The sequence below is a fragment of the Gouania willdenowi genome, chromosome 8 (genome assembly GCF_900634775.1).
Source record: "Gouania willdenowi chromosome 8, fGouWil2.1, whole genome shotgun sequence".
Taxonomy (NCBI): domain Eukaryota; kingdom Metazoa; phylum Chordata; class Actinopteri; order Blenniiformes; family Gobiesocidae; genus Gouania; species Gouania willdenowi.
The window spans coordinates 18,144,300-18,170,431 of NC_041051.1; the positions used below are offsets into that span (position 1 = coordinate 18,144,300).

The 26,132-nt window shown below is 35.2% G+C and overlaps 3 protein-coding genes across 5 annotated transcripts; all 3 read right to left on the reverse strand.

Moving 5' to 3' along the window:
• Window positions 1-68: 68 nt before the first annotated feature.
• Window positions 69-4,635, reverse strand: nr5a5 (nuclear receptor subfamily 5, group A, member 5). 3 transcript variants are annotated; one of them, XM_028454917.1, is made up of 7 exons: window positions 4,380-4,635; window positions 3,936-4,051; window positions 3,135-3,384; window positions 2,274-3,019; window positions 1,971-2,090; window positions 671-818; window positions 69-560 (listed from the first exon to the last, which is right to left on the reverse strand). In XM_028454917.1, exons 1-7 carry the CDS (start codon window positions 4,474-4,476, stop codon window positions 313-315), a joined length of 1,725 nt encoding a protein of 574 aa, XP_028310718.1. In that variant the 5' UTR covers window positions 4,477-4,635; the 3' UTR covers window positions 69-312. The 3 variants fall into 3 exon arrangements, with proteins under 3 accessions (XP_028310718.1, XP_028310719.1, XP_028310720.1); XM_028454918.1 differs by having other exon boundaries at window positions 3,243-3,384; window positions 4,380-4,634; XM_028454919.1 differs by having other exon boundaries at window positions 3,936-4,046; window positions 4,380-4,540.
• Window positions 4,636-7,346: 2,711 nt separating this feature from the next.
• LOC114468207 (heme-binding protein 2-like) lies at window positions 7,347-9,078 on the reverse strand. Its single transcript, XM_028454965.1, has 7 exons — window positions 8,988-9,078; window positions 8,779-8,838; window positions 8,588-8,663; window positions 8,407-8,527; window positions 7,988-8,130; window positions 7,759-7,922; window positions 7,347-7,633 (listed from the first exon to the last, which is right to left on the reverse strand). Coding segments are annotated over exons 1-7 (657 nt in total). The 5' UTR covers window positions 8,990-9,078; the 3' UTR covers window positions 7,347-7,542.
• A 962-nt stretch (window positions 9,079-10,040) lies between these two features.
• Window positions 10,041-13,033, reverse strand: LOC114468252 (heme-binding protein 2-like). The gene is made up of 7 exons (XM_028455039.1): window positions 13,014-13,033; window positions 11,427-11,486; window positions 11,244-11,325; window positions 11,027-11,147; window positions 10,684-10,820; window positions 10,352-10,515; window positions 10,041-10,229 (listed from the first exon to the last, which is right to left on the reverse strand). The coding sequence occupies exons 1-7, from the start codon at window positions 13,031-13,033 to the stop codon at window positions 10,148-10,150; spliced, it is 666 nt and encodes a 221-aa protein (XP_028310840.1). The 3' UTR covers window positions 10,041-10,147.
• Window positions 13,034-26,132: the final 13,099 nt, after the last annotated feature.

A 26,132-nucleotide genomic window follows, 5' to 3' on the forward strand; every position in this document is an offset into this window, starting at 1 on the left:
AGTGAAGTCCTATGATATTGCCTCGTAGTGTGAATGTGACAGTGGAATGTTGTTAGTAGAAACACGACAACGTGGCAAAAAATACTTTATTTAATCTTTTTATACCAATGATGTGTTTTCCCTTACTTGAACTGTAAAGCTCTGCTTCACATGTATCACGTCAGTGCTTGAGTATCAAAATGCCAAACAAGGCAGGGCTTAGGTAACACTTGACAGCAGAACTGTGGCCAAAGCATGGCTGAAGTTCTCCTATTAATCCATTCCACTGGAGATCCTCACAAGGTTTTTTTTTCAGGATGTGAAAGCATAATCTTAGCTGTGCTTGGTATGCAGCATTTCTGTGAGTAGTGAGTTGCAAGGCAAATCTCCAAGAAGATGACGCTGGTACAAATACTCTTCAACCTGCAAGCTAATGCTTCGAACTTCAGGCAAGCGCAGAAGAAGCTGGCCAAACTTGTCTGAGTGTCCCGGATGACTTTGGTGTGTGTGCTCCATCAGGGCCCTGTTAACCCTCTCCTGAGTCTGCTCCACTTGCCTGCGGCTGTGCACCGACTTAACATCTAGAACACAAAAGAAGACAAATGAACTGGAATTACACAGAAAACAAAAACCCAACGTGACCGCTGCATAAGTAAAGAACCCTTAGCTTGTTCAATGCAAAAATGCTCACCAGGATTGAACAACACCAGGTATTTGAGACAGACAAACTCATTTCTGTCAAAATGGAGTGCCCTAAGTTTGGACACCAAGTCCTGAGTTCTTGATACCAGGCTGCTTAATGTCACGCCTGCCTGGGAAATGATGGTGGACACCTCAATCTGCATCAAAGGGAGACATGTGAGCCATCTTGGATACTGAGCAACTGTTGGTTTAGAAAATAAGGTAACACTTGAAGTTTTGTACAAAGCCTGTCATTAGCATGAATAAGGTGTCATTAAGTGTCATTTGCTTAATACTGACACATTTGGAGCTACGTTGGCATTTTTTGGATTAGGTGGAGGGATCTAGTGGGGTTAGGTAGGGTTTGTGGATAGGCTAACGAAGGGTGAGGGCAGGGGTCTGCAACTTACAGCTTAGAAGCCATGTGGCTCTTTGACTTTTTTTTGCAATGGCTCCCAATAGCTTTAAAAAAAAAAAAAAATAATGAATTGTTATTTCTTACAGAGGGTATTGATGAATGATGGCATTAGCTTCAAACAAAATTATGATCAAATAATTTGTTAACTTAAAAAAAAGCACATTGTGCAGTGACTCTGCCACCTTCCTACTTCACCTCATGCAACCTCTACAGAGCATCAACGTTTCTTGCACCTGTGGCCAGCATTAAGTTTTAAATCTGTGGTAAGATAACTAAACTGGAAGAAAATGGAGATTTTATTTGTGTGGGGAAAGATTTATTTAACTGCCAACATGCCAGCTTAATGTACATGCTTGATTTGCTGCAAGACATTAGTGATTAGCATGTGCTGACTTATCAATCTTTGTAGCCCTTCAAATCCATTAACTCATAAAATTGTCTGATATTATTTTATTGTATAGAATTTTATGCACTGTATTGTCTTCATTAAGAAGGTATTTTTTCAGCTCCAGAAAGACTTTAATCCAGGTGAGATTCGGCAAAATGGCTTCTTTGAAAGTAATGCAGACCCCTGGTTTAGGGTAACGGACAACACTTAATGACATCCTTCAGTAAGTAACATTTATTTCTATAGCACCTTTTTCAGACAAAAAGCCACAAAGTGCTTCACAACACAGTTTAAAAGCAAAAAAAAAAAAAAAAAAAAACAGTACATACAGTATAAATACCATGACAACATAGAATCATAGCAGCCCAAGAGAAGCTAATTAAAATGACACCTTATTCATGCTAATGACAGGTGTCATGTTATAATAATGACAGCGTAATATCAGCTTTTATGTATTTAACTTTGAGTAAAGTGTTACCGAAAATGCACTTTAAATCATCTCACCTGTTGTCCTGTGACCAAATATATGCAACCCTCTTTGCCATAGGTTACCTGCCTACAAAGGTGATCCAGAACCAGCAGTTCACTCCAACAACTCTGCAGCAGCACCATCTGGTCCTCCACCTGTTTGGACGTATGGAGGGGATCAAATCTACTTTAGCCACACAAAAAAAGAGAAACACATACACAAAAGACACTGAAATATGCAATCAAACATAATGTTTGTGGAAGCTCAGTTGTTAATAAGTTAATTTCCAGACTTCAGATGTTAAGGTAGAAAGTGATCATGACGTAACATTTCATCACCTTAATCTCCTTGAACAGTGCACTGTTTCTGGCCCACTCCACCAGCCCAAACAGAGTCTGATCCGCCATTTTGCACATGATGCTGAAGGTGTTCAGACAGTCATGTTTGCCTCTGTTGGCCTGTTCCCTCTGCAGACTGGCCAACACTTTGGCACACAGCTGACTCTCATCCTGCTCCCCCTCAAGGAGCTGGTTCAGGAATTTCAATGGCATGCTGATGGATGAACATGCCGTTGGGATGTGGTTTGGATCTTGAGGAAGAGGATTGGCTGTGTTTAATGTTGAGCAGGGAGATGAAGCTGGCGTGCGTCGAGGCATGAATGGATTGTTTGGTGCTGCTTGCAATTCGTAATTTGTGGACACTGAGCTGTAGCTGCAGGGCAGTTCTTCTTTCTCTTGGGGATTTTCAGGGAATGTGCAGTGATAGAATCCAGGGTAGGGCAAGGATGGAGGGGTCATCACTCTGTTGGCATTCACGGAGCAGTCCAGGGGCAACGATTCACAGGAGTATGCTGTGGTAAAGTGATGTGTGTGGCTTTGATGATGAAAACCTTCAAGTAGTGATGGATTACTTGAGATGTCACTCATTAGGTCAAGGTCATTTGTAGCTTGGGGAAAATGTCGCTGTGCAGTTTCCATCTTAACCCTGTAGGATGCAGTGTTTGTCTGCTGTTTCATCTGCCGGTCCCTTCGGTACAGAGGGCCAAACTTATTCCTGCCACCCCTCATACGGTCTGCTCTCACGGCTGATGACACAACGTGAAAGACATGAGCAGGATTTCAGATTGGGTCAGACAAGGTAAGAGATAACAGCTCACATAAGCCTTGGTCAATGTCATTCTGAGTCATCTGGGTCATTACCTACTAGTTTATTAGTTCTCAGATAATATGTGGAGCAACCAGAAGCTTGCCAAGTTGCCTGTACTGTAAGACAGTCATACAGCAGATGCACATGAGGTTTCTGTTTACCTTCTCTCCTCATGCCGACATCTAAACACTTCTGGAAGCGGCAGGAAGGACAACGTTTCCTCTGGGAAAGGTTAAGGGGGCAACTTTGTTTTTCTGCACATGTGTAGTGTTTGTTATTCTGTACTGAGCGTTTAAAGAAGCCCTGCAGAGAGACAGAGGAGGACAGAATGAAATTATTTTTCCTCACTTTCTGCAATGATCACTGAATGACAATTACAGTATAAAAAGGCCTACATCTGTGTTTCTCAAAAAGGGGTATGTGTACCCCCTAGGGTTGCGCAATGGCACTACAGGCGGTACTTGAGAGAGAAAGAGTGTAAAATTTGGGGTTGCCAGAAATTCTTCATATCGAAATGGGGCCACGATCCAAAAAAGTTTGGGAACCATTGCACTAAATGTTGTTTTTTTTCACTTATTTACAAAATGAGAATCTTTAAAATGCGTGGTAGCACTCGTTCATTTCATGGTTATGCTCTATAGTTGTTTTCAAATAGTTTTCTAAGTCAAATGTTGTCGTCGGACAAAGCGGGGACATGGATTCAGAAATGAGAGCAAGGGGGTAAAAGTTTGAGAACCACTGGCCCACATGAATATCCCTGCACTTAAATGAGACTACACTACTTCCTAAGCTACAAACCTTATTAGGACAAATGTCATTATGAATACTGAAACTGTGAAAACATTATTACTTACCTTGCAGCTCTCACAAGTAAGCAGGCCATAGTGGTATCCCGAGACTTTGTCTCCACAGATAGGACAGCTCTCCCCGGACTCTGGTCTGCTGTCAACCTTTAGCTGTTGCTCCTGAGCTGCGGAGTGACAGCAAAAATGCCAAAATGTCAGTGTGACACAAACTTTACCCACTGACAGTGACAGATACTGATGGTTGGATGCTATACTTAAAAAAAAACAGCGTTAGAATGAAGACAATATGTTCTATTTAAGTCAAAATGCATGAAATGGCTACAGTCACTATACACTCTTTGACCCTTAAATGTTTGGAAGTTGGATCTTTGCTATGAAACTATTACCAATAAATGATTGGTAACTGAAGAACAATCAAAGTGTCTAAGCACTGTAAAACCAAAAACCAACACGAATGCAGAGTCTCTCCTAATTCCACACTGGACTACTCACATGTTGATCCTTTTAACGTTGACAGATCCTCGGGATAGTTGACCAATTGGTGGAAAAGAGGCTGAGATGTCTGTGGGTGATAACCAGGTAGGTCCATGTTAACCTACATTAGGTCCAGCCTGATCTTCATGGTCACACAAATCAGGGCATCAGTGGGATGTTGCAGCAGAGTCCGGGAAAGGCCTGTGGGCAGACCAAACAGCGCTGGTGGACTGCTGGGTGTTCGAGGCCCACAGGTGGACTTTGACATGTGAAGAGTGTCATAAAACCTCTCCTGTCTGGCACTCCTTCCCTAGTCAAGTCTGTCAGCAAGCAAGCCAGCCAACCAGACACGCCAACGGAGGGCAGTCAGATAGCCACCTGCCGGAGTCGTACTGTAGTGAAATCACTGCAGTGTCATTGAGCCATCCTGGAGCTCAGCTGATAAGATAAGAGTTCACAAAAGAGCCTACAAATCTGTTCAAACTCATGCATATTTATACTGTATATGTTTATACTGTACATTTATTTAAACATGCGTGTGTGAAAAAAATTAACTTTTGTTTCTGAGTTAAAGAAGTGCTCATGACTTCTACTGAATTAATGGGGTTACACAGCAGATTAGAAATATAACCCCTCTATAAGAAAGCACGCTCACCTTCACCTACAATCAACATGCCAATAAAACAGGATTACATAAGTGTGTCAGTGTAAGGTAACTAAACTACCAGATTACAATCTACTGTAATAGTTGAAAAATCTTTAGACTAAAAGTACTTCTTTCTTGTTTGTTAAAGACAAATACATTTTTAACTAGACAGTGGCTGTCCGTACGGTTGCCGTATCAATATAACGACATTTTAGGTCATGTGATAGGTCAGTCATTGGCCAATTTAGGTCGCGTGACTAAGACTAAACCTTACCCTAAACCTAACCCCTAATCCTAAAATTTGTTGCGATATTGGGTTATGACCTAACCCTAACCCTAACCCTAACCTTAACCATAACCCTCTAACCCTAACCCCTAACCCTAACCCTCTAACCCTAACCCTATGAATCAAGAAAGTTAACCTAACCTTAACCCTAACCCTATGAATCAAGAAAGTTAACCTAACCTTAACCCTAACCCTAACCCTATGAATCAAGAAAGTTAACCTAACCTTAACCCTAACCCTAACCCTATGAATCAAGAAAGTTAACCTAACCTTAACCCTAACCCTAACACTATGAATCAAGAAAGATAACCTAACCCTGACCCTAATCTAAAACCCTCTAACCCAAACATTATGAATCAAGAAAGATAACCTAACCCTGACCCTAACTAACACAATGAATTGAGAAAGATAACCTAACCCTAATCTCAGCCCTTGTCATTGCCATTTGGTTTTATGTGGAGAAATATATGGGAGTTGGAACCATAAAAGGTAGGAGTGGAAAAAAAAAGGAAAAGGAGGATGCAAAAATGGTGGGAGAGAAGGGAAAGAGGGGAGACGTGCACATCTTCATCACATCGAGGCCCTGACTGATCTTGGAACATGGCACCTGGTACCTTTGATTCTTTATACTTCTATTGTTGTTAATGATTAAATTTTGCAGTTCAAATCCTGTCCTTCTCTAGTGATTCTTGTAGCTTACCACTTATGACCGCTATGAAGGATTATTTCTGTAAAGCGCTTTGAGTGTCATGATAAGCGCTATATAAATCCAAGCCATTATTATTATTATCATTTTATTATTAATATCATTATTACAAAATCCTCTACTGATTTTTTTGATAAAGAAAGACTGTCAGTTTTCTGATATTTGTACTTAATATTCTGTGAGGCGTTGAAGAACAGACATGTTGCTGAGCTCTATCTATTTCTTTTTCAGTTTGAATTCGTGTATAATGTGATATTATCAATGCCTCCCTGCAGGTTGTTCCTCCTGAGAGGTGGGTGACGTACGAAAAAATGTGTGTGTTTTTTTTTTTTTTTTTTTTAAAGTAAGCACCAAAAAAACAAAGTACCGGTGCTAGACCACAAAGTTTATTGTCCATCCCATAAAGAGGTGGACATGGTACTCAAGTAATAAGTATGTTTATTATTTTAGTAAGGGTACAGATACTCTTTGTCAAAAAATACTTTGATGCAAGTAAAACCAGCTCCGTTAAAATATTACTTATGTGAAATTAATGAGGTATTTATATAATTAATTACTGAAGTATTGAAGATAATTAAAAATCTAAGCATCATAATTGCAAATAAGAAAACACTGATGCAAAATCTGTTTTATCTGTTCATAGTACTGTACAACGGAATAACACTGTGGTGTTTCACTGTGTGTAACATTTAGGATTATTTTAATAAACTCACATTAGAAAAACAAAAACAAATCATCATTCACACAATGAACAAAGAGCTGTTCAATTGACTCAACATTACACAAATAAATAATTTAGATGCTCATGTATTAGAACTGAAGCAAAAGACTAAATACATTTAAAAAAAACCCTGAGCGCTTAAGAAAGAAAAAGTAGCCTATGATAGTAGAGAAGTATCCTCCAAAAATAATACTTTGGAAAACGACAGATACCAAAAAATATTACAGTACAGTATTTAATTAAGCTTACTTTATTACTGTCCACTACTGACCCCATATATGAATATGTATTTGTATACTTTGTGTGCCAGAGCAGGATCCTGTCAAAGGTGTTCAATGTCTTGAGTTTTGATGTGAGCACTAAGATCATTATCAGCTGTCCCTCCGGATACTGTGCAGTGTACATTCATTCACAATACTTTATTCATCCCCGAGGGGAAATTTGGTTTTAGTGACATCCCGTGCAAGAGACATGAAAAAGGTAAATGTACAATTAACAAATGAGATGAGTTTGAAAGGGCTTTCTGTAGGTGTGAATTCAAATATGTGCCAAATCGGGGAGAAGTTGGAGCTTTCGGTTTCTTCCCCTGCTGATATGCAGTATTATATATTACTAGGAGCAATGAAGACAGTCACTGAAATCAACTTTATTGCATGCCAGACTAACATTTACAATATGTAATTACATGTTGTGTTCTATTGACAAAACTAGCAAACAAGTGCTCTCTTTTGAAGCCATGATTAAAATGATAGATTAAGGGTTATGTTTCATTACATTAGTCTATATGTATGTGCCGTTAGCACACAGTTATCAAGTAGAGCCTCAATAGAACGACATTTCTTCATGTCCACATGCGGGGTTACCCAATGCCTCCATCCACACCTCATTGTGCCTGTTCAGGATTGTCATCGGACTGCAGGAAACATGAAAACATGGGTATATGAACGTGTACAGAATCACACAAGGGTACATTTGGATACCATATTTTTAAAAATCAATTTTCTTAAAAAAGAAAAAGAAAAAAAGTTATTCAGTTACCTGTTGTAACATGCAGAATAGTGAATTGTTTCGACGTAGTCGGCATGTTGTTTGTCCAGGTCACAAGATAAAAAGTAGCTTTTTATTTTGTCCATAATTGTCGTTGCCCAGCCTCCATAGCTCTTTACATACACGTACATTTCTGGAGTCCTTTGTATGTACACCTGAAAGGCAGCACAGTTTCATTATCTGTTGTTATAAACACAATCCAAATATTGTTAAAGCTTACAAGGGGATCCGTCTGCGTGGGCTCGGGAGGATATTCCTGATACTCAGATGGCAGCAGGAAACTTATGGTGTATTTATTTGGTCTCCAAAAAGATGTTTTCATCACTTGGATAACGACAGGGGACGTCATTTCCATTTTTATTCCTGACAACAAAAGTTTGACAAATTCGTTTTAAATACCTTAGAAACACAGAGTTCATGAAATAAATTAAAAAACAAAAAATTTCAATTTTAGTTTAAACTAAAACAAATTCTAGCTGAGGTTTGAAAGACAACAACAATAATAATAATAATACATTTTATTTGTAATGCACTTTACATTAAAAGATATCTCAAAGTCCAACAAATTAAAAAACTAAGAATAAAATGAAATAAAATACGCTAAAAGCCATCAAGGGGGAAAAACCAAACAAGACCCACCCTCCTCATTTTCTCCCTTGATGTAATCATGCAGTCGATGAAATGCTTTCCAAGCTGCAAACTCCATGAAGTAACACTCCTCATCTGTTGAAACCCACTGAACGGAGTCGTAGCGACGCACCTGAGACACAAACGGTCAGCTTTTGGGATTCATGAAGAGTTTTTGTTCTGAAGTTCTCACCTCATAGTCTTCATTTCCACATATCCGATCAAAATAGAGACATTCTTCAGTCTCATGGCAGAAGTAAGAGGAGTTTCTGTCAAGCAGAGGAAGATATGTTTAGAGGTATATAGATGATATTAGGTCATGTGTAATTACCATGCAAAGAAAAATTTTAACCAATATCTGCAGCACTGGTTTGGAATTCTTACCCAACCCTGGCCTCGACTGTCAGTATCAGCAAAAAACAGATTACCCCTGAAAGATACATCCTGAGAGACACATGATTAGTATTAAGACGCAGAACAAAAATAACTCAAAGTTTACATTCTAAAGAAGGTTTTCCCTAAAACAACACAGATGAGGTCACGCACCAGATTTAAAGCAAATGTTGGAAACTTTGAAGTAAAGGAATACTTACATTGTAGCTGCTGTGTATTCAGCTTTCAGAACATGGATGTTTGCAGTAAAATCATTGGAGAAGCATTTAAAACATGGTTGTGAAAAGAAAACTAGCCCCTCCCGTAAATTATAATAGAAACTAGACAGTTTATAATATTTGGGTCAAAAGCACCCAAAGGAGAAATAAGAGAATCAGAGAGAATAAAGAGCCAATGGAAGGTTTTGTAACCTCCAAACAATACAGCGTGTCTCCAAGGATCTTCATATTATCCTTTTTGTTCCTGGGGGCCATCACTATCAAGGTGTTTTTGTCAAAAAGCTAGTGATTTAAACTCATAATTGTTATTCTTAGAATTGTATTCTTTGAAGTATTGGATATGTTTGTTAAATCGCTTATTATTGTTGTTAACTCGTACAATTTTTTATGTTTTATATTATTTAAATTATTTCCTTCTCTGCTTTGTTTTTATCTCTGACTCTTTCTTATTTGTAATTGTTTTAAATATTTTTAATAGATTACTTCTGTATGCATTAGTCTCTAAACCTTTTAAAAAAAAATTATATATATATAATTTTTTATATGATATATATATATATAAATAAATATATATATATAATTTTTTTCTTCACTTTATTAAAAATCCTGTAAAGCACATTATACTATATTTAAATAAATAAAGTTTGATTGATTGAAAAGACGTGTTTATTTTAGATATTGTATTGATGTTGTTGCATTGTTTGATGCCTCCTTTGAATGCTTTTTTAATAAATGGAGTACATCAGTCCCATAAACAATGGATACTGACATTAAATATGTTTTCTCGAGTAACCCAACACCGTCTGACCTGATTTAAGGGTCAAATCCTCAAAAGACTTGATTAACTGTGCTGCATTCTGTGATCTGATATTGTTGAGAAAAAAAAATCTCCCTGTGAAAATCATTAAATTGTTCAAGGACAAATGCAATTAACCAGCCAACATTACAATTTTTTTTTTATTGATTATCAATTACAATCATCAGAACAAGCCTTTAACAAGAATTTTAACAGGCATGTTGTGAGTAAACTTCAATGTTTATTCTATGGTGACAGTCTCTGTCATACATGGCTCTAAAGCAACGACGTGCCCTCATGTAGAGTGTCTACACAACACTGCCACAGGTGAGAATCATATGGGTGGTCATTCCCACTCGTCGGGGCACACTGGCTCCCCCTCGGCAACAAACCACACTTCATTGTGCCTTTTGAACATGGTCATCGGACTGCACAAAAGGACAAAAACACACAGGCACACACACAGGATTTGACTAGAATCCATGCAGAGGCATCATCAAACATTCACTGTTAATAATATGTGATGTTAGAAACAAAAGTGATTCTATACCTGTTATATCCAGCACCAAAGTGGAAACCCTTGCTGTATTTTGCATTAATGGAGTCCAGCTTGGCAGACAGAGTATCAGCCTTGCGCTTGTCTATCCAGGATGTCATCCATCCTCCGTAGCTCTGAACGTAAACATGGGTATCTGGAGTCTCATGAACGTGCACCTGCAAAACAAAAAAGTCCTTTTTGCTCCTAAAGCCAAACACTGATATCCTGCTACATAAATCTAAGTATGTTCTGAATATGCCTTTTAATGGCAACACAGTGGTGTAGTGGTTATCTCACTTAAAAGTTTTGAATGAATGAAAATCTGCTTTATTAACAAACTTTACGTTTGAATCAGTGGGTGTGGGTGGATTCTCTTGATCTTCAGCTGGCAGCAGGAAACTCATGGTATATTCACTCTTTTGCCAAAACTTCTTGTCCACCATTTTAATGAGAACAGGAGCAGTCATTTCAATTTTCTTTCCTGAGGGAAAAAGAGGAAATTACATTTTCTTTTTAATGTTCTAATTGCTTTTAAAATGTTGCAGGAAGTTTTTCTGATTTTATATTGTATGATTTAGTTTTCCACTTCATCGCTTTGCGCACTTTGTTATTGTATATGATTGCATATACTTGTTAATTCCATACAACACACCCGAAGGCTTGTTTGCTTGAAAAAAGTATTCACACCTTTCTCGTTTCCACCGTCGATGTACTTGTACAGACGCTTGAAGGCCTTCATCGCTGCCATTTCCATAAATATGGATCTCTCAGTAGTTGAAACCCATTTCACAGAGTCATAGTGTCGCACCTGAGAGACATCATTTCATATGAACTGTAGCCATATGAAAGTACAGGAAGTACGGAAAAAAAAAACAAAAAACTTTCCTATACAGCAAACACTCACCTCATATTCATCGCTCTCACAAATCAGATCAAACATCAGACATTGTTCAGTCTCAGAACAGAATGGCATAGCAGAGGAGTTGCTGTGAAATTAACAAGGAAACAGTCATTTAAAAAAAGTAACACATGCAAAGATTAGTTTGACAGAGAATGTCCAACATCAACCTCAGTTCAGCTTTCTTACCCAACTCCAGCCTCAGCTGTCAGCATGAACAGAAAGCCAAGAAGACCTGAAAGATAGATCCTGACACACATATGATTGAGTTATGAAAGAATGACAAAAGAGGTTCAGACAACACAAAATACCTATAGATGTAGATCTATACTTACATTGTGGCTGTGGAGTTCTCAAAAAATAGGATGGCTGTAGCCTGAACCAGAGCAGGTATTTATTCCTTCACTGGTTACAAAAGAAGAACCCAACATAAAGAAAAACTGGCCACTCCCTGAATCCATAGCATAAACTACAGGGCTGTACAGGGCTGGCTGGCCAATAGGAAGCAGGATCTGAAACTAGAGGTTCTCCTATGATTGTGTTTCTTTCAAACGCTTCATGTTCATAGGCTTTTGGAATTATTATTATTATATCATGTGGATGTTTGTAAACCGTCATCTTTTTAACAGTATACAGAATTACATAACAAATTCTAAAGATGAATGCTTCCATTAAAATACATTCAAAATAACTTTACTTGTTTTAGGAGTGCTTTTATTTCTGCTTTAATTTTTAAAGTAAATATTTTTTTTGTATCCCCTTTTTTTTTTAACAATTAGGTACCAAACACATACAGTCTAACTTGTTTGTTGAGGTGAGAAATCCACATCACTGAACAAACTGTGATTCCACGTGAGGTAAAGGTTCACGTTATAGAAACGCCTTGTTCCCATGGGACAGTGTTTACCACCACAATGTACAGAAAATGTTCAATGTCCCTTTTGCTCCAGGACATCAAATGATGGGATTACCATGTTAACTCTTTGGTCTCAGGAGGTTTGCCTGCACTAGTCCTTTTGTATGCATGGATCACCTGATACCTGTTTTTATATTCTCAGTACACCAAGTATTTTCACTTTTAAGAAAGTCCATTCAAAGACAGGATAACGAAAAAATCCATTCCTCCCATAAATGAAAGAAATCACACCTCCAAACACAAAGAAGTCATATAAAAAGCATTTTAGTATTCACTTAAAATGAGAATGTAATGTCATTTGGATTGGTTTCATGCTAAGAACATATGTTGTTCTGTTACTTTGTTCCATGAATCAGAAGGTTGATCATGTTTGATTTGAAACAATCCCTGTTGGGCTCAATGGAAAGCAGGTGTGTGAGTGTGTGTATGCATGCTTTCAATTGGGATTCACGTTGAATTAGGACATTGAGGGGCCATGTTTTTGTAAAACGAGTCACTTTTGGGGTCCTCCAGCAGCATGGATGGAAAGAAGTCTTATATCAGGTTCTCAGGTTCAGTGAAACACCCCCAAAGGGAACTCAGGCCAGTCCTGATTGATCCTCTGTCACGTGAGCGGAGCCTAATCAAAAACAGCTGCCTCCAAGTAGTGGAGCGATAAATGGTAGATGGAATCTATTTACATATAGCACTTTTATTACTATGGAAGTACTTCCAAAGTGCTTTACAATATAAACTCATTCACCAATTCACACTTACATTCAGACAGAGCAGCCATGCAAGGGGCTAGTAAACTATTAGGAACAATTTAGAGTCATGCCCAAGGACACTTTGACTCATAGTCTTGGTATTGAACCCCCAACCTCTTAACCTGAGCTACCATCTTGAAACACATTCATCAATACCAGCTTGGAAAGGCCATAGGTCACTTATTCACACACCAAGGCATCATACCATTTCTAGACAGTAGACACACCAGTGTGGCTGCTGGGGACCAACCATCGCAAAGAAAAGAAGGAAAGTGAGTTCACGCTTTAGACATTACTGTTTGTACTGCTTTAAACCTGTGGCAAAGATGGACCAGTAACTCTAAAGCTTACACAAGAATGAACCAGTGGTTGCCAAAACTTCAACGAAAAAAAAAATTGATTTAGGACCATCATTAGACCGCAAAAACTAATAATGCACATACCTAAATTGGTCTAAGAAAGCAGTAAGGCACAAAAAACTAAAATCACCCAAAATAAAAAGTAAGGCTATAACAAGGCATTTTTTTTGAAAATTTTGACGAAAAAAAAAATTGATTTAGGACCATCATTAGACCGCAAAAACTACTGCAAACATAATGCACATACCTAAATGGGGCTAAGAAAGCAGTAAGGCACAAAAAATGACAAAAAACTAAAGTCACCCAAAATAAAAAGTAAGGCTATAACAAATCATTTTTTTTGAAAATTTCAAAAAAAAAAAAAATTGAGTTAGGACCATCATTAGACCCCAAAAACTACTGCAAATATAATGTACATACCTAAATTGGTCTAAGAAAGCAGTAAGGCACAAAAAATGACAAAAAACTAAAATCACCCAAAAACAAGGCATTTTTTTTGAAAATTTCGACGAAAAAAAAAATTGATTTAGGAGCATCATTAGACCGCAAAAACAACTGCAAATATAATGCACATACCTAAATGGGGCAAAGAAAGCAGTAAGGCACAAAAAATGACAAAAAACTAAAGTCACCCAAAATAAAAAGTAAGGCTATAACAAATCATTTTTTTTGAAAATTTCAAAAAAAAAAAAAATTGGGTTAAGACCATCATTAGACCCCAAAAACTACTGCAAATATAATGCAAATACCTAAATTGGTCTAAGAAAGCAGTCAGGCACAAAAAATGACAAAAAACTAAAATCACCCAAAAACAAGGCATTTTTTTTGAAAATTTCGACGAAAAAAAAAAATTGATTTAGGAGCATCATTAGACCGAAAAAAACAACTGCAAATATAATGCACATACCTAAATGGGGCTAAGAAAGCAGTAAGGCACAAAAAATGACAAAAAACTAAAGTCACCCAAAATAAAAAGTAAGGCTATAACAAGCCATTTTTTTTGAAAATTCCAAAAAAAAAAAAATTGAGTTAGGACCATCATTAGACCCCAAAAACTACTGCAAAAATAATGCACATACCTAAATTGGTCTAAGAAAGCAGTAAGGCACAAAAAATGACAAAAAACTAAAATCACCCAAAATAAAAAGTAAGGCATTTTTTTTGAAAATTTAAAAAAAAAAAAAAGATTGAGTTAGGACCATCAATAGACCCTAAAAACTACTGCAAATATAATGCACATACCTAAATGGGGCAAAGAAAGCAGTACGGCACAAAAAATGACAAAAAACTAAAATCACCCAAAATAAAAAGTAAGGCTATAACAAGGCATTTTTTTTGAAAATTTAAAAAAAAAAAAAAAAAAATTGAGTTAGGACCATCAATAAACCCTAAGAATTACTGCAAATATAATGCACATACTTAAATGGGGCTCAGAAAGCAGTAAGGCACAAAAAATGACGAAAAACTAAAATCACCCAAAATAAAATGTAAGGCTATAACAAGGCATTTTTTTTGAAAATTTCAACGAAAAAAAAAAAATTGATTTAGGACCATCATTAGACCACAAAAACTACTGCAAATATAATGCACATACCTAAATGGGGCTAAGAAAGCAGTAAGGCACAAAAAATGACAAAAAACTAAAATCACCCAAAATAAAAAGTAAGGCTATAACAAGGCATTTTTTTTTGAAAATTTCAAAAAAAAAAAAATTGAGTTAGTGTCAAAGAGCAACCGTAGCAGTGGAGGCAATCAATGAAGCAACCAGGCTCCAGAGTTGTGATGCATCAGGTTTTTGTCTTTTTATTTTCCATTGGCACCACAAGCACAGTGCATTTCAATCTCCACTCAGAATAAGAGAACATATTTAATGGTTTTATCTATCATGTCACTGCTAAGTTATTTATCAATTATCTTAAAATGTATTTTCTGTTTTTATCACTAGATGAATGCTGAAACCCTGTGGCCTGAACCATGTGCTTCATCACCTGTCCTCATGATGTCAATTTAAGCAAATTCATTAAATCAATACAACAGAATGTGTCTTCTTAATTTCATTAAGCACTGCCAGTCTGTTCACACAATTTACCATGTATACATTATAACAGTCCATGTGTAACGTCACCTCGTCGTTACAGTTAGGACCATCATTAGACCCTAAAAACTACTGCAAATATAATGCACATACCTAAATGGGTCTAAGAAAGCAGTGAGGCACAAAAAATGACAAAAAACTAAAATCACCCAAAATAAAAAGTAAGGCTATAACAAGGCATTTTTTTTGAAAATTAAAAAAAAAAAAAAAATTGAGTTAGGACCATCATTAGACCCTAAAAACTACTGCAATTATAATGCACATACCTAAATTGGTCTAAGAAAGCAGTAAGGCACAAAAAATGACAAAAAACTAAAATCACCCAAAATAAAAAGTAAGGCTATAACAAGGCATTTTTTTTGAAAATTTCAAAAAAAAAAAAAATTGAGTTAGGACCATCATTAGACCGCAAAAACTACTGCAAACATAATGCACATACCTAAATTGGTCTAAGAAAGCAGTAAGGCACAAAAAATGACAAAAAACTAAAATCACCCAAAATAAAAAGTAAGGCTATAACAAGGCATTTTTTTTGAAAATTTCAAAAAAAAAAAAAATTGAGTTAGGACCATCATTAGACCCCAAAAACTACTGCAATTATAATGCACATACTTAAATTGGTCTAAGAAAGCAGTAAGGCACAAAAAATGACAAAAAACTAAAATCACCCAAAATAAAAAATGTAAGGCTATAACAAGGCATTTTGTTTGAAAATTTCAAAAAAAAAAAAAAAATTGAGTTAGGACCATCATTAGACCCCAAAAACTACTGCAAATATAATGCACATACCTAAATTGGTCTAAGAAAGCAGTAAGGCACAAAAAATGACAAAAAACTAAAATCACCCAAAAACAAGGCATTTTATTTGAAAATTTCGACGAAAAAAAAAATTGATTTAGGAGCATCATTAGACCGAAAAAAACAACTGCAAATATAATGCACATACCTAAATGGGGCTAAGAAAGCAGTAAGGCACAAAAAATGACAAAAAACTAAAGTCACCCAAAATAAAAAGTAAGGCTATAACAAGCCATTTTTTTTGAAAATTCCAAAAAAAAAAAAATTGAGTTAGGACCATCAATGGACCCTAAAAATTACTGCAAATATAATGCACATAACTAAATTGGTCTAAGAAAGCAGTAAGGCACAAAAAATGACAAAAAACTAAAATCACCCAAATTAAAAAGTAAGGCTATAACAAGGCATTTTTTTTGAAAATTTTGACGAAAAAAAAAATTGATTTAGGACCATCATTAGACTGCAAAAACTACTGCAAACATAATGCACATACCTAAATGGGGCTAAGAAAGCAGTAAGGCACAAAAAATGACAAAAAACTAACATCACCCAAAATAAAAAGTAAGGCATTTTTTTTTTGAAAATTTCAAAAAAAAAAAAAAATTGATTTAGGACCATCAATAGACCCTAAAAATTACTGCAAATATAATGCACATACCTAAATTGGTCTAAGAAAGCAGTAAGGCACAAAAAATGACATAAACTAAAATCACCCAAAATAAAAAGTAAGGCTATAACAAGGCATTTTTTTTTTAAATTTCAAAAAAAAAAAAATTGAGTTAGGACCATCAATGGACCCTAAAAATTACTGCAAATATAATGCACATACCTAAATGGGTCTAAGAAAGCAGTAAGGCACAAAAAATGACAAAAAACTAAAGTCACCCAAAATAAAAAGTAAGGCTATAACAAGGCATTTTTTTTGAAAATTTAAAAAAAAAAAAAAATTGAGTTAGGACCATCATTAGACCCCAAAAACTACTGCAAATATAATGCAAATACTTAAATGGGGCTAAGAAAGCAGTAAGGCACAAAAAATGACAAAAAACTAAAATCACCCAAAATAAAAAGTAAGGCTATAACAAGGCATTTTTTTTGGAAATTTCAAAAAAAAAAAAATTGAGTTAGGACCATCATTAGACCCCAAAAACTACTGCAAAAATAATGCACATACCTAAATTGGTCTAAGAAAGCAGTAAGGCACAAAAAATGACAAAAAACTAAAATCACCCAAAATAAAAAGTAAGGCATTTTTTTTGAAAATTTAAAAAAAAAAAAAAGATTGAGTTAGGACCATCAATAGACCCTAAAAATTACTGCAAATATAATGCACATACTTAAATGGGGCTCAGAAAACAGTAAGGCACGAAAAATGACAAAAAACTAAAATCACCCAAATTAAAAAGTAAGGCTATAACAAGGCATTTCTTTTTGAAAATTAAAAAAAAAAAAAAAATTGAGTTAGGACCATCATTAGACCCCAAAAACGACTGCAAAAATAATGCACATACCTAAATTGGTCTAAGAAAGCAGTAAGGCACAAAAAATGACAAAAAACTAAAATCACCCAAAATAAAAAGTAAGGCATTTTTTTTGAAAATTTAAAAAAAAAAAAAAGATTGAGTTAGGACCATCAATAGACCCTAAAAACTACTGCAAATATAATGCACATACTTAAATGGGGCTCAGAAAGCAGTAAGGCACAAAAAATGATGAAAAACTAAAATCACCCAAAATAAAATGTAAGGCTATAACAAGGCATTTTTTTTTGAAAATTTCAACGAAAAAAAAAATTGATTTAGGACCATCATTAGACCACAAAAACTACTGCAAATATAATGCACATACCTAAATGGGGCTAAGAAAGCAGTAAGGCACAAAAAATGACAAAAAACTAAAATCACCCAAAATAAAAAGTAAGGCTATAACAAGGCATTTTTTTTTGAAAATTTCAAAAAAAAAAAAAAATTGAGTTAGTGTCAAAGAGCAACCGTAGCAGTGGAGGCAATCAATGAGGCAACCAGGCTCCAGAGTTTTGATGCATCAGGTTTTTGTCTTTTTATTTTCCATTGGCACCACAAGCACAGTGCATTTCAATCTCCACTCAGAATAAGAGAACATATTTAATGGTTTTATCTATCATGTCACTGCTAAGTTATTTATCAATTATCTTAAAATGTATTTTCCGTTTTTATCACTAGATGAATGCTGAAACCCTGTGGCCTGAACCATGTGCTTCATCACCTGTCCTCATGATGTCAATTTAAGCAAATTCATTAAATCAATACAACAGAATGTGTCTTCTTAATTTCATTAAGCACTGCCAGTCTGTTCACACAATTTACCATGTATACATTATAACAGTCCATGTGTAACGTCACCTCGTCGTTACAGTTAGGACCATCATTAGACCCTAAAAACTACTGCAAATATAATGCACATACCTAAATGGGTCTAAGAAAGCAGTAAGGCACAAAAAATGACAAAAAACTAAAATCACCCAAAATAAAAAGTAAGGCTATAACAAGGCATTTTTTTTTTGAAAATTTCAAAAAAAAAAAAAATTGAGTTAGGACCATCATTAGACCCTAAAAACTACTGCAAACATAATGCACATACCTAAATTGGTCTAAGAAAGCAGTAAGGCACAAAAAATGACAAAAAACTAAAATCACCCAAAATAAAAAGTAAGGCTAAAAACAAGGCATTTTTTTTGAAAATTTCAAAAAAAAAAAAAATTGAGTTAGGACCATCATTAGACCCTAAAAACTACTGCAAATATAATGCAAATACTTAAATGGGGCTAAGAAAGCAGTAAGGCACAAAAAATGACAAAAAACTAAAATCACCCAAAATAAAAAGTAAGGCTATAACAAGGCATTTTTTTTGAAAATTTCAAAAAAAAAAAAAAATTGAGTTAGGACCATCATTAGACCCCAAAAACTACTGCAATTATAATGCACATACTTAAATTGGTCTAAGAAAGCAGTAAGGCACAAAAAATGACAAAAAACTAAAATCACCCAAAATAAAAAATGTAAGGCTATAACAAGGCATTTTGTTTGAAAATTTCAAAAAAAAAAAAAAATTGAGTTAGGACCATCATTAGACCCCAAAAACTACTGCAAATATAATGCACATACCTAAATTGGTCTAAGAAAGCAGTAAGGCACAAAAAATGACAAAAAACTAAAGTCACCCAAAATAAAAAGTAAGGCATTTTTTTTTTTAAATTTCAAAAAAATTTCAAAAAAAAAAAAAATTGAGTTTGGACCATCATTAGACCCCCAAAACTACTGCAAAAATAATGCACATACCTAAATTGGTCTAAGAAAGCAGTAAGGCACAAAAAATGACAAAAAACTAAAATCACCCAAAAAAAAAAGTAAGGCATTTTTTTTGAAAATTAAAAAAAAAAAAAAAAAAATTGAGTTAGGACCATCAATAGACCCTAAAAATTACTGCAAATATAATGCACATACTTAAATGGGGCTCAGAAAACAGTAAGGCACAAAAAATGACAAAAAACTAAAGTCACCCAAAATAAAAAGTAAGGCTATAACAAGGCATTTTTTTTTTGAAAATTAAAAAAAAAAAAAAATTGAGTTAGGACCATCATTAGACCCTAAAAACTACTGCAAATATAATGCACATACCTAAATTGGTCTAAGAAAGCAGTAAGGCACAAAAAATGACAAAAAACTAAAATCACCCAAAATAAAAAGTAAGGCTATAACAAGGCATTTTTTTTGAAAATTTCAAAAAAAAAAAAAAATTGAGTTAGGACCATCATTAGACCCCAAAACTTACTGCAAATATAATGCACATACCTAAATGGGGCAAAGAAAGCAGTAAGGCACAAAAAATGACAAAAAACTAAAATCACCCAAAATAAAAAGTAAGGCTATAACAAGGCATTTTTTTTTTGAAAATTAAAAAAAAAAAAAAAAATTGAGTTAGGACCATCATTAGACCCCAAAAACTACTGCAAATATAATGCACATACTTAAATTGGTCTAAGAAAGCAGTAAGGCACAAAAAATGACAAAAAACTAAAATCACCCAAAATAAAAAGTAAGGCATTTTTTTTGAAAATTTCAAAACAAAAAAAAATTGAGTTAGGACCATCATTAGACCCTAAAAACTACTGCAAATATAATGCAAATACTTAAATGGGGCTAAGAAAGCAGTAAGGCACAAAAAATGACAAAAAACTAAAATCACCCAAAATAAAAAGTAAGGCTATAACAAGGCCTTTTTTTTGAAAATTTAAAAAAAAAAAAAATTGAGTTAGGACCATCATTAGACCCTAAAAACTACTGCAAATATAATGCACAAACCTAAATTGGTCTAAAAAAGCAGTAAGGCACAAAAAATGACAAAAAACTAAAATCACCCAAAATAAAAAGTAAGGCTATAACAAGGCATTTTTTTTGAAAATTTCGACGAAAAAAAAATTGATTTAGGAGCATCATTAGACCGCAAAAACTACTGCAATTATAATGCACATACCTAAATGGGGCTAAGAAAGCAGTAAGGCACAAAAAATGACAAAAAACTAAAATCACCCAAAATAAAAAGTAAGGCTATAAGAAGGCATTTTTTTTGAAAATTTAAAAAAAAAAAAAATTGAGTTAGGACCATCATTAGACCCCAAAAACTACTGCAAATATAATGCACAAACCTAAATTGGTCTAAAAAAGCAGTAAGGCACAAAAAATGACAAAAAACTAAAATCACCCAAAATAAAAAGTAAGGCTATAACAAGGCATTTTTTTTGAAAATTTCGACGAAAAAAAAATTGATTTAGGAGCATCATTAGACCGCAAAAACTACTGCAAATATAATGCACATACCTAAATGGGGCTAAGAAAGCAGTAAGGCACAAAAAATGACAAAAAACTAAAGTCACCCAAAATGAAAAGTAAGGCTATAACAAGGCATTTTTTTTGAAAATTTCAAAAAAAAAATAAATTGAGTTAGGACCATCAATAAACCCTAAAAATTACTGCAAATATAATGCAAATACTTAAATGGGGCTAAGAAAGCAGTAAGGCACAAAAAATGACGAAAAACTAAAATCACCCAAAATAAAAAGTAAGGCTATAACAAGGCATTTTTTTTGAAAATTTCAACAACAAGAAAATTGAGTTAGGACCATCATTAGACCCTAAAAACTACTGCAAATATAATGCAAATACTTAAATGGGGCTAAGAAAGCAGTAAGGCACAAAAAATGACAAAAAACTAAAATCACCCAAAATAAAAAGTAAGGCTATAACAAGGCATTTTTTTTGAAAATTTCAAAAAAAAAAAAATTGAGTTAGGACCATCATTAGACCCCAAAAACTACTGCAATTATAATGCACATACTTAAATTGGTCTAAGAAAGCAGTAAGGCACAAAAAATGACAAAAAACTAAAATCACCCAAAATAAAAAATGTAAGGCTATAACAAGGCATTTTGTTTGAAAATTTCAAAAAAAAAAAAAAATTGAGTTAGGACCATCATTAGACCCCAAAAACTACTGCAAATATAATGCACATACCTAAATTGGTCTAAGAAAGCAGTAAGGCACAAAAAATGACAAAAAACTAAAGTCACCCAAAATAAAAAGTAAGGCATTTTTTTTTTAAAATTTCAAAAAAATTTCAAAAAAAAAAAAAATTGAGTTTGGACCATCATTAGACCCCCAAAACTACTGCAAAAATAATGCACATACCTAAATTGGTCTAAGAAAGCAGTAAGGCACAAAAAATGACAAAAAACTAAAATCACCCAAAATAAAAAGTAAGGCATTTTTTTTGAAAATTAAAAAAAAAAAAAAAAAAAAATTGAGTTAGGACCATCAATAGACCCTAAAAATTACTGCAAATATAATGCACATACTTAAATGGGGCTCAGAAAACAGTAAGGCACAAAAAATGACAAAAAACTAAAGTCACCCAAAATAAAAAGTAAGGCTATAACAAGGCATTTTTTTTTTGAAAATTAAAAAAAAAAAAAAAATTGAGTTAGGACCATCATTAGACCCTAAAAACTACTGCAAATATAATGCACATACCTAAATGGGGCTAAAAAAGCAGTAAGGCACAAAAAATGACAAAAAACTAAAATCACCCAAAATAAAAAGTAAGGCTATAACAAGGCATTTTTTTTTGAAAATTTAAAAAAAAAAAAAAAATTGAGTTTGGACCATCATTAAACCCCAAAAACTACTGCAAATATAATGCACATACCTAAATTGGTCTAAGAAAGCAGTAAGGCACAAAAAATGACAAAAAACTAAAATCACCCAAAATAAAAAGTAAGGCTATAACAAGGCATTTTTTTTTAAAATTTCGACGAAAAAAAAAATTGATTTAGGATCATCATTAGACCGCAAAAACTACTGCAAATATAATGCACATACCTAAATGGGGCTAAGAAAGCAGTAAGGCACAAAAAATGACAAAAAACTAAAGTCACCCAAAATAAAAAGTAAGGCTATAACAAGGCATTTTTTTTGAAAATTTCAAAAAAAAAAAAAATTGAGTTAGGACCATCATTAAACCCCAAAAACTACTGCAAATATAATGCACATACTTAAACAGCCATGCTTAGAAGATCTTGAAGACTTAGCCTATTTTGTTATATTACAGCCTTGCTCCGAATTGTATTAAATTAATTTCTTTCCTCAAAATTCTACACAAAATACTCCATAAAGACATTGTGAAAAAGTTTTTTTTTAGATTTTTTCAAATTTGTGAAAAACAGAAAATGAAGAAATCACATTTACATAAGTATTATTATAAAATCCACATAACGTCACGTTATAGAAACGCCTTGTTCCCATGGGACAGTGTTTACCACCACAATGTACAGAAAATGTTAATTGTCCCTTTTGCTCCAGGACATCAAATGATGGGATTACCATGTTAACTCTTTGGTCTCAGGAGGTTTGCCTGCACTAGTCCTTTTGTATGCATGGATCACCTGATACCTGTTTTTATATTCTCAGTACACCAAGTATTTTCACTTTTAAGAAAGTCCATTCAAAGACAGGATAACGAAAAAATCCATTCCTCCCATAAATGAAAGAAATCACACCTCCAAACACAAAGAAGTCATATAAAAAGCATTTTAGTATTCACTTAAAATGAGAATGTAATGTCATTTGGATTGGTTTCATGCTAAGAACATATGTTGTTCTGTTACTTTGTTCCATGAATCAGAAGGTTGATCATGTTTGATTTGAAACAATCCCTGTTGGGCTCAATGGAAAGCAGGTGTGTGAGTGTGTGTATGCATGCTTTCAATTAGGATTCACGTTGAATTAGGACATTGGGCCATGTTTTTGTAAAACGAGTCACTTTTGGGGTCCTCCAGCAGCATGGATGGAAAGAAGTCTTATATCAGGTTCTCAGGTTCAGTGAAACACCCCCAAAGGGAACTCAGGCCAGTCCTGATTGATCCTCTGTCACGTGAGCGGAGCCTAATCAAAAACAGCTGCCTCCAAGTAGTGGAGCGATAAATGGTAGATGGAATCTATTTACATATAGCACTTTTATTACTATGGAAGTACTTCCAAAGTGCTTTACAATATAAACTCATTCACCAATTCACACTTACATTCAGACAGAGCAGCCATGCAAGGGGCTAGTAAACTATTAGGAACAATTTAGAGTTCAGTGTCTTGCCCAAGGACGCTTTGACTCATAGTCTTGGGATTGAACCCCCAACCTCTTGACCTGAGCTACCACTGATCCACAGTCATCATCACAACCAATGCAAACATGCACCCCTCGGGGTCTATTTTGTTATGTTACAGCCTTATTCCGAATCGTATTAAATTAATTTCTTTCCTCAAAATTCTACACAAAATACTCCATAAAGACATTGTGAAAAAGTTTTTATTTAGATTTTTTTTAATTTGTGAAACAGAATTTACATAAGTATTCACAGCCAACTTTCTGGATGCACTGTACTTTCTGCAAGGGGATTTTTTACTGGGTGGGCCATGTGGAGACATAGATCCAAGGAGAGATCAGGGCCAGGTATAGGATCCTCTCCCTGAGTGAACATGTTTTCGTTGGTAATTCTGTTATTACAGAGTTTGGACAGTACTTGTTGAACAAAGGAGGGCTATCGACCAAGAATCAGAAGCTCGCCCAGGAGAAGATGCGGGTGCAGGCTAGTCCAAAGTACACTGTACACCACTTTATTGGTTGAATGAGGGACCAGAGCAACAGGGAACTGGCTGAGAGTCCATCCACGATGGCCTGGTCCTATTTATCCCTTAACGGACGCAGAGAGGGTGAGGTTGAATGTGTGCCACTGTTTGTATTTTCATTATCGGACACATCTGATCCACACAAGGACATAAACTGGGTACTCAGTCAGGTGGAAAGGAAACTCTAAAAGCTCTTTTAATGAGTTGTTACATGGGGCATGTGAGGTAAAACAGAACTGATACTCATGACCCTTATGATGGTTGACTCTCTGAAGCTCCTGGTCAGGCTGAGAAAGGCATGTCGGGTCCCGGAAGAGAAATAGACAACCAGAGACATTGACAATGCCTGTCGACCAAAATTTCCCGACGTTCTCAGAATGACAAGGCTCCAGAAGCAAGTATTGTGTACCATGTTAAACCTAACCAAAATGGAGATAGACCAGTTGGCAAACTTTTTGTTTCACAAGACCTGAGTGTATTGTGAGTACTGACGACTGCCAGAAAAGATGCTCCAACTGGCAAAGATCAGCAAAGTCCAATTGGTCATGGAGCAGGGAAGACTGACTGAGTTCTATGGCAGGAACCTGGATGAGATCAACATGCATGCAAATGCTATGATTGAATCAACCTTCCATATGTTATCATCTCTCCACATATTGCAGGTGGAGAATGTAGGCGTGAGAAGTGATAGTGTCACCCAAAAGTGAATCCCATGAAAAGTCCCAGTACATCATCAGATCCAGTGGGACCTCCATGGTCCGAGCCAGGGCCTCTTAGTGGCAAAGCTATCTCAATATCCACATAACCTATTGTTGTGGTGAGTCTCGCCCATTTCTTTGTGCTCATAAATGAGCTGAAACATGTGGTTTACCTTTTCAGTGCATTCACACAGGTAGTGCCTCTACCCAAAAGAGACACTGGGGCTGAAGTGGAAAATGTGGAGAGGCCACTGATGCACTTCACCAACTGTACCGAGCTCGCAAAGAGGGACTGCATGCGGTGTCTGGAAGCCGAGAAAGATAGCCTCCAGAACTAGTAGTGGAAAGCCATCACATTTTATGTGTATACGATCACTTTATATTTCACATTAACAAATGTTCTTGATACGAGTCCTCACGAGAAACACTAACCTGTGTGTGTACATGTGTTTATATACAGTATGTGGTTGTATTAATGATCGCCTGGCACTTGAACATCTGGTCGAAGATATTATCGGATTAAATTAGGATATTTAATAACATCATTTTAGATGAATGTTAGTTCAGTATTTAATTTATTTGTACGACTTATAATGTTATCCGCTGTACATGAAATGATGAGCAGTTTCTTTTCAAATCTATCATTTGAAACTTGATTAAGGCTTTTGTTGTTTTGGAAATGAGACGTGAGTGTATGAGAGGTGGTGCTGTTTGTGTGATGGGCGTACAGTAACCTGAGTTCAACAGCGGCTTAGAGTTAAAAGATTAATCTTTTGTCTGTGTGGACAAAGTTTGAGATAAAATCCTACATCAGGCTTTAGTTGAACCCCTTCCTGTGTTACAAAACACTATCCACAGCTTCTTACAAAGGTAAACTCTTTTTCACATATGACTATCTTTTAAACATTTAGAGCTGTTGTAGCAGCTTCTATGTGAAGGGATTCCAAGTTTCTCGTCTCAAGTGTCGCAAATTGTATTTTGTCACTTTTTTTGTGTCCTCCCACAGCACAATTTCAGTCTTTATAAATTCTGACTGAGGTCCTCACACTATGGAAGTCCATTTCCACCAC

Excerpts from the sequence above, each read along its gene's own strand:
- nr5a5 (XM_028454917.1), bottom strand. The coding sequence starts at position 4,476 with ATGGACCTACCTGGTTATCACCCACAGACATCTCAGCCTCTTTTCCAC. Across the intron at positions 819-1,970 it reads ATTTGGTCACAGGACAACAG|ATTGAGGTGTCCACCATCAT; the intron begins GTGAGATGATTT and ends CCTTTGATGCAG. Across the intron at positions 561-670 it reads CCTGGTGTTGTTCAATCCTG|ATGTTAAGTCGGTGCACAGC; the intron begins GTGAGCATTTTT and ends TTTGTGTTCTAG.
- LOC114468207 (XM_028454965.1), bottom strand. Across the intron at positions 8,131-8,406 it reads CAAGGGAGAAAATGAGGAGG|GAATAAAAATGGAAATGACG; the intron begins GTGGGTCTTGTT and ends TTTTGTTGTCAG. Across the intron at positions 7,923-7,987 it reads CCACGCAGACGGATCCCCTT|GTGTACATACAAAGGACTCC; the intron begins GTAAGCTTTAAC and ends GCTGCCTTTCAG.
- LOC114468252 (XM_028455039.1), bottom strand. The coding sequence starts at position 13,033 with ATGGTAGCTCAGGTTAAGAG. Across the intron at positions 10,821-11,026 it reads CGACGGTGGAAACGAGAAAG|GAAAGAAAATTGAAATGACT; the intron begins GTGTGAATACTT and ends TTTTTCCCTCAG. Across the intron at positions 10,516-10,683 it reads CCACACCCACTGATTCAAAC|GTGCACGTTCATGAGACTCC; the intron begins GTAAAGTTTGTT and ends TTTGTTTTGCAG.